Source organism: Oxyura jamaicensis, chromosome 13, assembly GCF_011077185.1.
Source record: "Oxyura jamaicensis isolate SHBP4307 breed ruddy duck chromosome 13, BPBGC_Ojam_1.0, whole genome shotgun sequence".
Lineage (NCBI taxonomy): Eukaryota > Metazoa > Chordata > Aves > Anseriformes > Anatidae > Oxyura > Oxyura jamaicensis.
In genome coordinates this window covers 8,508,193-8,525,215 of record NC_048905.1, presented here as the reverse complement: position 1 = coordinate 8,525,215, position 17,023 = coordinate 8,508,193, and the positions used below count along the sequence as shown (strand labels likewise).

Genomic DNA, 17,023 nt, shown 5'->3' with positions numbered 1-17,023 from the left:
CAAGACATAAAAACCAAACATTTCAGAACTTTAAATAAGTCCTCATACATTTCTCATTTGCAGTAAATTAAACCTGCACAACAGGGGCAAGGAGTATTTACTACAAATCATGTAATCTTTCATCAGCAAGCACTGTGTTCAAGTATCTTTGAAGAAAAGACATCTGATCCAACATCCACCTCCTTTCATTGCTCATTTGCTACTGAACCACTGAAAACAGAGACGAATGCCCAAATAGTAATAGGAAAACATGAAGAAATGACTACTCAGAAATACACTTGTGAGAAATAAGTGATACAGAAAGGTGATTCACACACTTACCTTTGCCCTATGCTCAACATTGGCCTTCCTGTCCAAAAGCAGACTGACCACCTCTGCTCGGCCTTGGAAGCAGGCCAGGGTGAGGGCTGTATTGCGATTGGTCTCAATCTGAGCGTTAATATCAGAACCCATATCAAGCAACAGCTTCACGGCAGGTACATGGCCATTCATAGCAGCCAACATCAGAGGAGAAATACCTAGTTTACTCCCAGTCCTAGAGAGAAAGAAACACTACAGTTCCCACAACTGGATGAATGATCGGGGAAATGCAATCATATCTAAGAGGAACAAGATGCTTCATTGAAAGCCAAAACCAAACATTTAAAATACTAACAATTCTGAATTGATTATCAGAAACCAGCAGAGTAACTACATCCACAGACTACCAAAATTAATAAACAAGTAAGAGGTGTTTCAGCTTTTACACATTTAGATGCTGAAGTACACAGAAGAATTAAACCTCATATAAACAAGGCTACTTCTGATTCAGGAAAAATTACATCTGTGCGTTAGAAGCATAAGTTGCTGTAGTGATAGAAAAAAATACTACTTTTCCTACAGTTAATAACTAGGAAACTCGAGAGACAACTAAATATTCTTTTCCTTTTGCAGAAAAAAAGTGTCTCCAAACAAATACATCAAGCTGCCTTATTCTTTGGCTGGTTCCTTTACTTGGTTCTACTGGAAATTTGGCTTCTAGATCCCAGAAGAAAAAAGAGAGTGAAAGAATAGGTTTACAAACTACATTGTCACTTAAAATTTATAGAGCGATGAAGTTTGTCTGTGGTGGTTAAGGGCAACTTAAAAGGTAATTAAGGTAATGTGAACAAAAACTGTAACATCAATAGTGCAGAAAAGCTGCAAGGAGGTGTGAAAGTACTAGAGATTCCAACAGATGTCTTAGATGCAGTTCATCTTAGGTATATTACCTTGAATTAATTTCTGCCCCAGCACTGAGAAGAATCTTGATGATATTAACATATCCACCAGATGCAGCAAGGCTTAATGGTGTATAATCAGACACATTCCTATGCTCTTTATTTGCTCCCCTTGCCAACAGCAAATCAACGACCTGAAAAAACACCACACATCAGAAGACATTTATGTGGCCTTAACCTTTAACTTGCTTGGATGATAGCTATCACACGCTCAAACTTTCTGGTCTACTACCAGTGTCTATTGTCAAAAGGAGTGTCTTTCAGAAACTCCCAAAGCTTTAATTCAAATGACACTTGATAGAAGTTTGACTGTGTTACGTGGTCTTTACAATAAAACACACAGTAAAAAATCAGACTGATGTTAATGGAACAAGGATGAGGAAGAACTCTCTGGATCAGAAGCTGCTTAAGAGAAATAGAAGAGAAAAAAATTGAAATGTTTCTGGTGAAGTACTACACGTTGGTGTACCATAGCCTAGCTGATCAGGAAAAAAGCTTCTCTATAAATTGCTAAGCCAGAAACATGACAGGTAGATTCTGGCATAAGGAAACAAAAGGTAAGAACAAGAGACATATGTAGTTTAATAACTAATACTATCACAGACTACATTAATAGCTCATTTTATTTAAGAGCACCGCTTTTACTGTGATTTGGAAGACAAAGAGGAACGTTTCCAATTCTGTCCAGTCACTTTAGTCCTTACAGATTTCAAAACTTAGCGCTCTTGTATCTGGCATGGAATCCTTTGCCATTACTATGGTATATTCAAAGCTAGTCTGACTACAGCTGAAGTGGGAGGGGTTTAAAAAAAGAGAAACAACCTATTACAGTCCAAATAAAACTGTTGAGAGAACTGAAACATCATTAGAAGACTAGTGTAATGTGTCCTTCTATTGAGAATGTGCTGTGTGTTGTATCTGCATTTATCAATCCAGTAATAAAACCATGTACTGCCAACACAAAATTGCAGTTTCTGTTCTTGGCTGCCTGCACTGACTGTTTAAATTTGGAGAGCAGGGAGAATTCCTAAGGGTAGCATTCAGTGAATGAAGTTAAATGCCTCTACCTCCTTCACAAAACTACTCATCTTCTAGGGATACATCAACAGAAGAATGATCAGGAGTTATAACAGTTAGCTAACAAAACCGGGATAGCCAAGGGAGAAAAGAATAAATTCCCTTTCTTCTTGGGAAAGACTAGAACTAGTAACATTTATATAATTTTAAATCATTTTTTTAAAAAAGATGCATTATACAATCCACAACAAAAAAAACACAATTCAGAAAACAACTTAAAAAAAAGAGTTAAAATTCAAGGATGACAAATATCTGTACCTCCTGGCGTCCACCAGAGCATGCCAATGAAAGCGGAGTATCCTTTGTGCGCTCAGACTGTGCTTCTATATCTCCACCTTTATCTAAAAGGATTTCCACTACACCAACATGTCCAGCTGTTGCAGCCAGGATCAAAGGGGTAAAACCTAATAACGAAAAATTAGGTTAAAAGCAACCTAGAGAATTTCAGAACTGTAAGTAGCAGAAATGCAAAGTTCATAGTGACTTTTATTGCTCAGACACGTCTTCGTCAGACTGGTTTTTTTCCTGTATAGGCCACAATCTTGGACCCTCTCCTGCCCCTCTTCTGACCCTGACAATTTGAGACTTCTAGACCCTAACTCCAAATACATTGAAAGGCTCTTCAAATAAATAAATAAATGTGAACAATATTGCACTGATGAGTTTGGATTAGCTTCTGACCAACTCATGTCTCTAGGCAAGTCACCTCTTTCTACTTAATTCTTATTTAATATCATTCCAACCAGTGAACAAATCGGCACTGTGCATGTTGGTTATTTCCAGTGGCCAGTGCCAGCTCTGGGGAGAGAAGCATGGTTTTGTTCTCTCAGCTCCAAGAGATCTGAGATTTTGCTGAGTCTGATTATTAGGAATGACATGATATGCAACCTGACATTATCCACACACAAAACATTACCTTTGTCATCCATGATTTGATATTTACCCCAATTAGCTGCTCTATCTAGGACACTAAGGTCTTTTGTGGAGAGTGAACCGTGACAGAAGTACTTCGTATTTCAAAAATTTGCCTAATATGCCATTCAGATAGATGCACTTCTTTTCAAAAATAAGGACGGAATGCCATACAATGTCTCTTGATTTACATGGCCAGTATTTCCACGTGAAGTAACAGAATGCAATTCACTACTTTTGCAACCCCTGGCCATTTTCTGAAGCAAAGAATCCCAAATTCCTATTTGAAATTTGGCATTCCAAGTTAGAGCTCAAGGTCAAACTCTTTTGATATTGTAGCTTACCCTTCTTGTCTCTGTGTTCAATATTGGCACCACGTGCAATGAGCACAGAAACAAGTTCTTCATGACCTCCCGCACATGCAAGGGTCAGAGCAGTGTCGTGATTGCTTTCAGTCTGCACAGTTGGGCAAGAAAAGAAGACAGTCAAAAATTAAAAATATTTTACAAGAACTGTAGCATTTTTGACAGTACTAGATAAAATTTTATTTTCAGTATTTATCAGAAAGGAAAAGCACTCAAGCCTAGGTGGCAGTACTCACATGAGCATCAATGTCAACTGAAGGATACATAGGGAGCACTGACTGTGATGGCACGTTACTTGATGTCTGTGAGCAGGGCTCAGGCGTAGGGGATTCCGTAGTGTGCAAGGAGCTGGTGGAGCCACTGGGCACTCTGCTATTCACAGCTGAAACGTAACAACATATTATGAAGTCATTCTTAGAAATTCTACGTTTTATATGAGAAATTTAGTCCTGTAAAGCTGCAGTCTAGCATCAAAACAGAAGTGGAAGAAAACAAATTAAGAGTTCCTAACAACAAACAAGTTGGTATCTCACGTAAAGGAGCTTGCCAGCAGTTCAGTAATAAGAGTATTACCTCCAAACTGTTAATTTAGAAAAATAATTTTATGAATTAGACTGTAAATATTATAGACTATACCATCTAGTTATTTCTTTAAAAAAATGCAATTGTCACCATTAGAGATAAATCACATGCTAAATCTAACCACAGAGGTGACTTTAATCACTAAAATACAAACCCAATGCTCAGAAATAAAAGTATAAACCTGGAATTAAAAAGTTTTTCATGTAAAGGTTAGAGCATATCTAGACTCCAGAGTAGGTTTCCTAAGCAAGACAAGCGACAGTGACTTACTTACACCTTCAATCGTGTTATAACAACCCAAAAGTTACATGAGTTATCTACAACCCATGAAGGGCTAGAACAACCCAGAAAGGCTGAAAGACAGAAGGGGAAGGGGGGGAATAAGAAAGTTGAAAACTGTAGACTGTGTGCTCCTTAGGATTTACTGATTGGTCACAGCCTTTAAAAGGCCTCATCCTCACGGTACTTCTCAGCTCAGGGACAGAAGTAGTTTGGTATTGCAACTTTATTTTCTCATTTTTTTTTCCTTAACAACTTAAGAAACTGGTAACTGTAATTCTATTTTTATTCGCCTACTTTTAAATATAAGGGTTGCGAAGCTTTAACAGAACAAAGAAATATCCCCACGGACATGTATTGCATGCTCAATACCCTAGCCTGCCTTTGTAACACAGCGAGAACATCTGGCTACCTGCCTCTCTCTTTCCTTATTTTCTCAGCTAAAAGACTACATAAGCCATAGAAAGAGTACACAGGTTACAAGCCTCCCTATTTTCTTCAAGGTTTCCCTGTTTTTTCCAGCTTTGGGACTACAAGGGGCACTCAAGTCAAAGGCTCTCGACCGGGATTACCTGTAAGGAAGGTCTAATGCACTAACCACTAGTGCCCCTGACACTAAGTGATGTTAGTGTAACATCTGTATTTGACAAGTAACTCGCACTGCAGGAATGCCAGGTTTCTATACTGCGCAGATGTCATATTTCATTAGCTTTACTTATTCCAATATAAATACTGCTTCGTAGTATTCCCGAAGCAAACAACTAATGGAAAACATTAACAACTGCAGGTCAGAAACACGCAGTTACCTGCTTTTGTTCAAACGTTTCAAGTGGCAAGGGAGTATGAAGGATAAACTCACACCTGTGTATTGCTTAGAGAAACTTCTGCAAATTTTTCCCAATAACTGTGCTTAAATAGTTCAGCCTTCACAATTCCTCTCACATACCCATAATTACTCATATAAAAACAGTTTAGATAGAAAAGTCTTAGAAAAATCCTAAACATGGCTTCCAAGAGCACTCATGAAGCCTACTGACATACACCTGTACGTGACGAAGGAAATACAGATTGGAGTAAGTTGCAGAGAGCTCCGTTTACATGCGCTCAGAAAGAGAGAAAGCATGAATGAATGCATGGGGGTAGAGTTCACACAAACTGTGGGAAGTTACAGTTCTCCACTGTAATTTTAAATGCTACTTTAATTCAAGTGTTCTCCTTGGTCCATGGTCACAAACAAGCATTAACATTTGGCTATCGTGTTTCAGCAACAAGGTATTCTCTCTGCATTCCGGGTTTTGGTTCACTTTACAGCCTTCCTGAACAAACCAGGTTTGCCTTAGAAGTTTTGAAGTTGCCACACTTCATCTGCTTACTACGGATTACTGCTTGGAGCAGCAGATGAGAATTCATGTAATACAATTATTTTCTCCCTCAAAGCACTGAAGTGCAAGATATTAACTGGATTTCTAAAGATTATTCCTTCTAAAACATTAAATACCGAATCACCCTGTTAAGGACTGATTTTACTTTAACTCAAACTTACTCAAACACGATACTGACTCAATGCTTTCAGGTCTTGCAGCTACAGATGGCATTAAAAATGTATGCATGTGTGAGGCATACAAAGCAGGTGTACGCGGGGGGACTCCACTTGAGCCACTTTGTTAAGGAAATGCATTTAATGCCACTGTTGGATTCATCCAATTCTCTATATTTCACAACCATAACTGAAAGCATCCTGCTATTTCCTGCTTAGATTTCCATCATGTTTGAAATCTGAGTGTGCTTTAAGCATTTTGCGTGCAGTAACGTGTGAGAGAATGCACCAAAGGCAACAGGAACACAAACCCTGTATATTACTGACACCCCAAACTCTTCTTTAAAATACAATCTAACAAGAGTCCTACAGTATGCAGTGACTAATCCTTTCCTGTTAACTACTGTGTCAACAAAATTGAAGTTGTTTTTGTTCCCCCCCCCCCAAAGTTTGTTGTTTACTTCCTTAGAATGTCTGTCAGGCTTGAAACTGGCCTAAGGGAAACGCCAATGTGCTTTGTGCTCTGCAAAGTTCTGCCTCCAGTTCCACACAGATGTTTCAGTTCAGTGAATTACAAAGGTTACAGAATATAGAGATTTTTAACTCAAAGTATCATCTTGCAACAAAGTCTCCAATGCATCTTCTTCACAAGCCTTCCTATGAAATCCTAGGATACTGAGACAGTTGACCAAGATGGGGCAGACAGAGTTCTCGGCCTGCTCCTCGGTTACACACCTCCATCACTGGTCCTATGAAACTCACCCAGGGAGATGTCATTTTACTGACTGAACACAGCTCAACAGGAATGGGAGAAGCACCTCTCCATCCCCTTCCCTGGCCAGGACCAGGTCCGTCAGACCTCTGCAAGAATCACATCGTCTGTCTGACAGACCGGAGGGAAACTGAGGATATATTTCAAACGACTGATTTTTAGCAAGTGGTATTTCCAATACCAACAGCTAGAGTACAGTCTTCCAAAGTAGCAGCAATACCGCACCCGATCCAGATCACAGCAGTTACGTGTGTCTCAGTAATCGGGAGTACAAAGACAACTGTAAGAGTACAGCAGCATGAGGTGTAGCCAGCGAGGGGGAAGGAGGTGAATCACGTTGGTTCCAGGGGAAAGACTGCTTGGAGAATACAAAACCAGTGATCAAAGGGAAGATCACTTTCAGGGACTCCAAGCGTCAAGCATCACTCCGGAATTTCTAATGGACTTGAAAAAACGTGTTGCTTTCATCTTTAAGACAAAAGCTCTTCAAAATGCAGCTTACTTCCTACTGAACAACTGTTTCATCTTTCCACGTGAAAGGATGCCCATAAACAATGATAGCCAGGCATTGATTAAAGAATAAATTAAAATCAAGTTTCACAATGTGTATCTTAGATCATGATAAAATGCTTATTTCGTGACTAAGGGTTTGGATGCTTTTGTAGACTTAAAGTAAAAACAAAAACAAACCAACAAAAAAAAAACAACATATCCATACCAGGTCCAACCCTTAAATGACAATGTCAAAATCCATTTTTCCCATGTTTTTAAGAAGGGCATACAATTTTCCCAAGAGACTTCCTTTGCACCAGGGTGAAGCCTAAGACAATTCTCAAATAAACATGGCTGGCTATTTCCCAAAGTTATGGAAAAATAAATAAATCACAAGAAGCATGAGTAAAACAAATGGAAGCTAGAACTTAGTATTTTGTCTTGGTATGACTCAAGGCATTGGCACAAACTTAAGCAAACAGCTTTGGGGGGTGACCACAGTTGCAGTCTGAAGGAGAATATGCCTAACAATTGTTATGCCATGAACATGTAAATTCATGAACAGTGGACTTGTATTTCAGTTCTGCCTTCCTCAAAGGGACTGGTGTTTTCAGGACAAAGAGAACAATTCTTTTGCACGTCTCATTCTATGAATCACAATTCTCACTCCACGTTATCCTAGTAAACTGTACTACTCCAAAGAGCAATCCTAAAAATAACAACCCAGATGTCACACCTTTAAAATAGTTATGTTAAAAAACTCCAATTCTGGATAACCGACCACAACCGGAATTTCAGAAACAAAATTTAATAAAGTGTCTTAAGACATCTGGAATGTAAGTATACAAACCAGAACTCCCAGGAGGAGAGGCAGATAGAAGTATGCTATCTCCTGCCCCCCACCCCCCCAAAAAAAAAAAAAAAGAACCACAGGTGAGCACCAGCAGGAATCATTAATATTCTAGCTACAGACCAAATGTAGTAGCAAAAGAAAATCATTCATCTTGAATAGACAAAAAAAATAAAAAGCAAGAAAGCATCAATTCAGCTACTGCCAGCTAAGATATTTACTAAGGCAAATGTGCAATGTGCACAGCAATGAAACTCCAACAATGCAAGGTAAGATGCTTTTAAAAATAATTTGTACCAAGTGATGAAAATTAAGTCAGAAATGTGCTCTTATACTGGAAGATGTGATCCAAATTATTGTTTTCCCACTCTAAACTGTACCATGTTCATATATCTCTTTTGCAGACCCAATTAAAATTTTGACTAAAGATCACACCTTCAAAGACAGAATTAGAAATTCGTTGTAAAGTTTTCACTTCAGCATATCTACATTTCCATTATAACCAAACATGGAGAGAAAAGAGTTGCTTTGTTTTTAGGTTTTACCTGACTTCCCAAACATTGCTCAGTTCTGCCTAGCTCAGGGGCAGGTCGATCAGCTTTATGAACGAGGGGACTCAGGGAGAAACACCTCCCAGCAATTGTGTTACTTTTCAATACCTTGTACTTTACCATCAACCATCCCAGCCCCTAGGAGCTATTCTATTAGCTGGCAAGAGAAATGCTCTGCGTATGTTGTCAAAGGAAGTTACTTAGCAAAAGGAAGATTTGAGGTTTTACAGAAATTTATATCCTTCCCTATAAACAAATTGCCAGAACTGAAGCTTTGCGAAGTTTGCCTTTTTTATATTCCCACTGCTAAGAGCAACAATATGTCATTTCAGTGCAGAGGGCAAAAAGCTGACTTGAACATTCTGTTCTTCTGAAGTAGACTTGATACAGACTGGATACTCAACAGGAATAAAAATGTTCACACCTCTTCTAAATCCAGTGTCACTCACCACCATGAACGCAGTTCCACCAGCGGCACTGTAATCAAGGGAGGTATTTCACAGGCACACTAAATCCTCAGTCTGAGGGAGAGAACAGGAGTCTTCTCACGGAGACAGACTTCCCAGACACCAGATCCCCATCCCCTTAACAATTTTAACCAGCATCTAAGGTACGCACACAAAGTCAGCTTTTATGTTTTCTGCTGCTCAAAATTGCTTTACAGAATTAATGACTAATTGATAAACTTGTGGGAAAAGATCAGGTTTGTTTTAAATGCAGATCAAAGAATTACGCCTAACACTAGGTAGATTTACAAGTTGTTTTTAAATATACATACACTTGGGTTTAGTAGAATTATGATTTACACATAGTTTTGCTCTATTTTTTAAAATCCAGACTGTGTAAAACAATCTAAATCTCTCCTTTTTGTTTCGTTTTTGAAACAAATCTATGGATTTAAGGAAGTAAAGCAACATCAGGATTTTTTGCAGGAGCATCTGGAATTAAGATAGCTAAAGTTTCCTTGGCTTGCATCTGTAAACACGCTGTACCTAATCATTTTTAGAAGTTTGTGTTATCTGCATATAGCTTTTGAAATGAGATTTACTTAGCAAAAACAGTAAACATTTCAGAAAATGAAACAGGAAGAAGCACATCTACTCTTAAAGGTCCTTGAGTCAAAGTTTTTTTTTTTTTTTTTTTTAAATTTTTTTTCGATAGACTAACTCCCCCCCCCCCCCCCCAGTATATTTCAGTATATTTCATTTTCTTATGCTATCTGCAAATGAAAAGGCAAGGTAGATTTTGTCACAGGGCACAATGCCAACATCATTGACAAGTCACAAGTATTTTGGTAATACATCTGAAACAAAGTTAGCAGAGCTGACTCAGCTGACTGTAACAATTTTTTGCTCTGTGTACACCGAGTTATTTTGAATATAATGCACAGCTGCTAACCTTTAAGAGGTATATACTACATGGTTTTGTGCCAGATGGTAAACTCAGCACAGGAACTATTGCAAAGATTAAGTTCTTGGTGGTTGTTTTGCATTATACATTCAAAATTTCCTCCTTGCACGCTGCAGCTTCAAATCTTGAGTAATGCTTTGAGAACAATCCAATTGCATTTTTGCTTTCAAGTTAGCTGAGTATATTGAAGAACAGCTGACACTCAAAAAAAACACAAGATTTCTTTGAATTAAAACTACATAGCTGAAGGCAGCTGATACAAAACACCACAGCTATTCGATCTACTGTGGTTTCCAGTGAAGGCTGCAAAGCTGTAGTTAGCCTTGACATGCATGAGCTCAATTGTGGCAATTACCATTCTGAAAGTTCACAGAAATTGCTAGCAAGTCTTACCACACATTTCTAAAACCTTGAAATGAACTTCAGAGGAGAAAGCAGTGACTATGAAGAGGAAAAAAAAAAAGACAACAGGAAAATAAGGGCTTAAGGGCAGACAAGGTACAAAGAAAAGTTGAAAAACACCGATTTTTTTTTTTAAAAAAAAAGACCAATCAATGTTGGCTATGCCCTGCATACATTGTAAACTAAAAAACGATAGATTTAGATTAGATATTAGGAGGAAATTCTTCACTCAGAGGGTGGTGAGGCACTGGCACTGGCTGCCCTGAGGACCTGTGGATGCCCCATCCCTGTAAGCATTTAAGGCCAGGTTGGATGGGGCTTTGAGCAACTTGGTCTAGTGGAGTTGTCCCTGATCACGACAGGGTGGGGGTGGAATTAGATGATCCTTAAGGCCCCTTCCAGTCCAAACTTTTCTGTGATTCTATACCTCCAGCAGCAAACACAAATCCTAGTAAAACATATGAAATGAAGTCAATCAAAGTGATACCTATTTTTTTCCACAATGGGACTCTCACAACGCAACGCGTGGTGCCTTCAATTCTGCTCCATACAGTTATTAGGAAATGGAAGAGTGCTTTGCTTTTTTCTTTTCATCCAGATAACAGGACTTTTTTTGTCATGTCATATCTAATAAGCAGATATTCCTGTGTAACGATCACAGTTGAGAATGTGCTCTGAAGACACAAGCCATTACAGAACTAAATGGTTGTGCATGGATTCCAGATTGTGTTTAAACTGTAGCAACATTTCCAGCAGAATGGAGAGGGATACATGTCAATACAAGTGACAATAATTTGTCTTTTTCTAGAGATGACCAGTAAACTAAATATATCCACTGTAGTATAAGCCTATATGGAAAATTCTACAGAAGACAAAAAAAAAGCTGTCACATTCTCAGGTTTCCTAGTGGGCACTACAAATCACTCATGATTAGGCTTTTTAAAGTAGCACAGAAAAAAAAAAAAGGCCAAAAGGTCTAAAAAAAAAAAAAAACAAAAAACAGGTAATCAGTACAGGATGTTTTGTGGTTTGGAAAAAGATTTTGTTTTAAAAGTCTCACATTAGAATTGGAAGTCACTGTTAAAATTAATAGATTAATCAGGAACTTTATGCATGAGCAAGTACTCCCAAACTGGAAAAGCCCAAGATATTTTTGGAGGGAAGGAGAGAAAGGGAAACTGAGCACACAAATTAATGCAAAAAGAGGTATATTTCTTAACCCACCTGCTATTAGGTCATCAAGAGTGTCGGTAAGCGTCTGTGCTGGAGTGGCAACCATTAATCCGTCTGGTTCTTGAACTAACAGTCCCTGCCCAGCAATTTGCTGCTGCTGTCCTATATTCTGCTGATTACCTATTGCTTTCTGAAGTTCAAGAGACTCTGTCCCATTATAGCCTAAATTACCAGAAAAATTACATTGCAGTGCTGGCAAAGGCTGGATAGGGACAAAATCTATTTGTTCAGCAGGTGGTGGTGACTGTTGTTGCTCATCATCTTTTGACAAAATTGTGTCAACCTGAGGTAACCCTGAAAAGTTATCCTCTGGCAGACCCTTATCAGCTTCCACTTCTGGGAAGACCCCTGTAAGTGGGCACTGCTGCTGCAGGGGAAGTGGTGTGTCTGTCTGACCTTTGGTCTCCAAATATTCTTTGGTAAACTGCTGTTGTGTTTTCATCTGCAACTGCCTTTCCACCTTCTGTAGCTCCTTCAATATTTTCTTCTTCTTCTGTACTTGTTCTTCTCTGTTCTTTTTAAGTTCTTCAATCTTATCTTTATTTAAAGGTTCACCTTGAATTAATTCCAATGATTTAAGTTGTGCTTTTTCAATAGCACTAATTCTCTGTCCAAGTTCATTCAGCTTGCCTTCAGTCTCTTCTACTATGCATTCCAAAGGCTGGTATGGGTGAAAAGGTGGCAGTAGGTCCTTATCTGCTACCTGCAGGGAACTTGACTTCTGCTTGGATGCACCTAAGCACATGAAAAATGTTTGAAAAAATGCCATGCTGAAGATACCCCATACCTCCCCTCTCACCCACCAAAAAAAATAAAAACAAAAATAAATAAATAAAAATCTTTACAACTAACACTGCACATCTGTCAAATCATAAGAAAGGTAAACCCTACACTCCACGTTAAGACAGAAAGGACAAAGCAAATGCTGGAATTATAAATATTGATCCTAATACACCCTTGAACACCACTATTTTAATCTTAAGGAATAAGGATCCTTTATGATCTCTGATACCCACGACAATGCATCTTGGAAGGGAAATCAGCAAGAGCAAGGCAATTTCAATAATTTACTAAGTTGCAGAGCAAATTAAACTAAAACTATTTTCTAGAAGCTAATTGCAATGGCAAGGTTGCAAGCAAAAGCACTCTATATTTGAGAGAAAACTAACTCTACAGTAAGATCAGTATTTTGTAGATCGCTATATATGGCTTATCCAAATGCTACAGCATTCTACCTTTACACTACAAAAAGAACCCTGCCAGTGCAAGCTCAATGCATACCAATGTATTTTCAGGCTTTGGCAGCCCTTTAACAGTTCTGAGAGAAAATTAACATCTTGCTTGCCTCCCTCTCTCTGGTGACAGATCAGCAATTCTGCTCACTGGTAAGACTTGAAAATCTTCAATCCAGCAAGACACACTATGCCTGAGCACAGCTTCTGCGAAAGCTCACAACGCACTGCCTTCAAGCAGCACAGCTGCTGTCCTGAAAGCCGTGTGCGAAAGCTTCAGTCAGCTCTTCCTAATATAAATCTATTAAGTGCTTAAATGTTAATTATTACTTAACTTTAAGAAATTTTAATGACAAATGTAAAAGGTTTTAGCTTGGTCAAGTAATTTTCTGCAGTAACACTCATTTACCATATCTAAGCAGCAATATGTGTAGCTTCAAAGAAAGAAACAGAACTTGAACACTTACAAAGCACTCATACATCTCAAGCATTAAAAAGGGAATTAAAATTATGCACAGTTTCAGCCATGGATTAATAAAGCTACCTGAACATAACACAATTAAGCAAAAGTTTGGATGCTAGAACTAAATTCTGTATAAGCCACTAGCTCTGGAAGGTTTAAGTTCCCTAAAACACTAATTTATTTCTCTCTGGGTCTTCCTTCACCAAAATATTAATTTACAAGTGATTTCATTTTACACTGCAGTCAAAACGGGAGACACCCACACTGCACTTCCAGATTATTTTTTAAGGTACTAATTCAAGAAGCAAACAAGCATGAGAATTTTCTCTTAATAAGAGGAAAAAAAAGTAAGAGTTGAACCAACTGTATGCTGCATACTTTCACTGAAAAGATTCCCTGGACTGAAAACAAAGCCTAACTAAATTTAAAGGAAACAACAAAAAATTAATAGCCCTGGGAAATATAGCACCATACCCACAAACTGTATGTATGTTTAGTACCAAAACCATAGGTACAACAAGACAAACACCCTTAACCAAGCTTCTTCTCTAGCTTAGCTACTTGATATCACTGCCATATACTGAAAGATCAGTACTTCCAGCTGAACTCCTACTCAAAACTTTTCTGCTATTTTGTCTCCAAGTTCCAAGACTATTTCTGTGAAAAGAATAGTGAACTTGATGAAAGTTTAGTAGTAACTTCCTTTGTACTGGCTGGTATGCTATTGGATGCTTAGCTCACGGCTGCAATAAGCTGTTGGCGAGTTGACTTTGTATCATATGTAAGGTCTACAGCTACCCTTTCATTTTAAAAACTGTGAATTAATTCATACAGTTAAAATATGATTTAAGTTTTGGAAATGATGATTGAAAATGTATTTACTCACCAAAAATCTGTAAAATGTTTTTCTACATCTTTGTTAGAAATCATTAAAAAACAATCAGTTGGTACTTCGAAACTAAGCTGCTCTTCCGCAAATTCTGCTAATTAGCAGAAACATTTTAGTAATCGTAATTTAAGACGCAGCTAAGACAGGAACACTTCATGCTGCTCTGTGTATTTTTGTTCCTAAGAGCACCATATCATCTTTATCATCTCACAAAGCATCCTCACAACTTTTGACAGTTCTGGATAGCCTCCATCACTCCATAGGAAAGAAAAATTGCAGTTCAAAAAGCCCCTAAATAATAAATTATCAACAATGTCCCCCCTCAACCAATTACCACCTGGGGAGAAAACAAGCTTGGCTGTCATAGGAAAAGTTTTCTAAGAACACAGGAGAAACTACAGAGACAAAGTAGGCTTCTAAAAAGATCTGGTGTTTCTGGTCTGTACTGATTAAAGAGGACAAGGCTGGTCCCACAATGGGAATCAGATTGTTCAAACAGTGCCTCACATTTGGAATTAGCACTGAAAATTCAAAAACGTTTTGAAAACAAAACTTAAAAATCAGTACAGCCCACAGCATGCTACAGTACAAAGTGTATGGAAATACGGACGTGCTACAAATGAAGAGCTAGGCTCTGAAATTCCAAAAAAAGATGCAGAGATGTACTTCAGTCACCTTCTAATTGATTAGAAGGGATGCTTATAGGCACTAAATCACTCTTTCTATGCCAGAAAACACCTGCCAGCTATAACCTTGGGGATAATGGAAGAGGGTGAGGAATAGGAAGAAAGATTTGCTAAGCCTTCACATCGTAACAACCAGTTCAAAACAGAGCTGGAAAGGACACTACTGGTAGCTTAAAAATTGTAAGCACTATAGTATATTGTAGAGTATATTAGTACTTGAAAGCAGGCATTTCCTGCCTGTATTCAGATCTTTTCTGTATTACGATATCCTGAAAAAAAAAGGTGCCCATTTTAGTAAATAATTGTGAACAAGACACTATTTTACAATTTCACTTTTGAAAGCAGGACTTAGAATTCCAGGCATAGGCCAGACCATAATTACTTCAAATAATATTTTTATTTACCTTTTCAGTGGGTTGTAAATCTAGGCAACCAACCTACTAGGAAATTAAACCTAGCAATACCAAGCAGTCCACCTAGTTTCTAAAGCAGCTGTTTTGGCCACTTATTTTGTACCCAAAAGACTAAAGACTGAGGTCCAGTGAAAGCCCAGATGTAGCTAGACAAACATCACGCTGCCAGGTAATCAAGATTACAGGAAAGAGAATTGTTAACAGAAAATTCAGGGTGGTTATGGGCATGCCAGCAAAGCAGTGGAGGAAAGAAACGATCCTTTCCTAATTTATTCTGTCAATAGCAGTACCAAGATATTTATAGCATACATTTATTTGCAGAACCTATTTTTCTTCCCATACTTCCACAGGTTCTGCATCCTAACTTCATCAATACAGCCTTTACCATCATCCCTGCAGAGTCACCGTTTTACTTCTTGCCTCACAAACTTCTCACATGAACGCTTTCAGCCATTTTTCACCAAACATGCACTGCTCAAGTACAAATCGCATACAAATTCAGCTTCCCATCATTTTCTCTGAATTCTTATTCACTTACAGGAAATACAAAGTATAAGTTCTCCGCGTTGATCTACTGTACTTATCCCAGTACGCTGTGGAGAATCTCATGAGTACCTAAATTGATTTGCAATAACCCATCCAGCCAGATCAGCATGCCCCAGATATCATACCCGAACTCCTGAGCATCCAATACTATGCAGTGGAGAACACCAATACCAGTTCTTTTTTAAAACTGACTTCTGCCATAAAGGACCATTTCAAGGTGCTAGATGCTCTGAGCAAGACTGAAGAAAGGTAACTTTTGTGTTCATAGTTCTCTGCTCTCCTGAGCAATTGAAATTTTCTAATTTAAATTTGCTTTCACACATTTATTCTCTACAGGGCTGCTGCCTGTGAACAAATACGATACCGTATTTCATCCCTAGTGCTTAAGATTCTCTAGCAAACTGCTCTTCTAGTCCTGCCATCTAATCTCTAGGGGATCTTGTATTTCCAATGAAGCTGTAGATCCTACTCCCTTTCACAACTAACAGGGTAGCACAGGTTAAGTGCTGCCTATCCCAGATGAACCTACCTCAAGCTACCTTACTGACCTCTAATGGCTTTGTTACGGGATGTGCCATGTAGATGTGCTACCAGCCCGTAGTAGCACAGACAGGGAATTCTGCTGTCTTCTGCAAGTTAGAGGACAGGCAGTCACTACAAGAAAGCGCCCAGGAAACCTGACGTAGGCGTGCAGCTTCCTGATACAGAGGCTGATTTGGATCTTGCCCTGAAAGCACCACTAATAAATTGGCAAAGACAGATATTCTGATGAAGTGCTTCAGAGCAAGCAACCAAAGTGTAATCATTATTTTATTAGGTTTGGTTTTTGTAATCCATCAGGCTCTTCAGGAAGATTCTGTCAATGCTACTGCTGTTCTTGCATTTCAGATTAGAGGTTTGCATCTCGGTCACCACTAGCAACAGTTTTTTACTTTGCTTTACTTTACTTTTTACTAGATTAAATTCCGGGACTTGTTGACAGCTCCTTAATTTCGAGAGCTGTTAAATGAAAACGAGTGGATCCAATTCCAAACAGTTAAATTCCAAAAGATTTTTCTGGCATACAGAAATGA

At 38.4% G+C, this 17,023-nt stretch overlaps 1 protein-coding gene across 1 annotated transcript in view; it reads right to left on the bottom strand.

Annotated features, from left to right (window-relative positions):
- LOC118173971 (ankyrin repeat and KH domain-containing protein 1-like) overlaps positions 1–17,023 on the bottom strand; it is a 116,048-nt gene that overhangs the window by 25,292 nt on the left and 73,733 nt on the right. Inside the window, exons 17-22 of the mRNA XM_035338943.1 lie at positions 11,713–12,456; positions 3,850–3,995; positions 3,593–3,704; positions 2,595–2,740; positions 1,251–1,393; positions 322–535 (exon numbers count right to left, since the gene is read on the bottom strand). Coding sequence (XP_035194834.1) covers positions 322–535; positions 1,251–1,393; positions 2,595–2,740; positions 3,593–3,704; positions 3,850–3,995; positions 11,713–12,456 — 1,505 coding nt within the window. The remainder of the gene's footprint in view (positions 1–321; positions 536–1,250; positions 1,394–2,594; positions 2,741–3,592; positions 3,705–3,849; positions 3,996–11,712; positions 12,457–17,023) is intronic.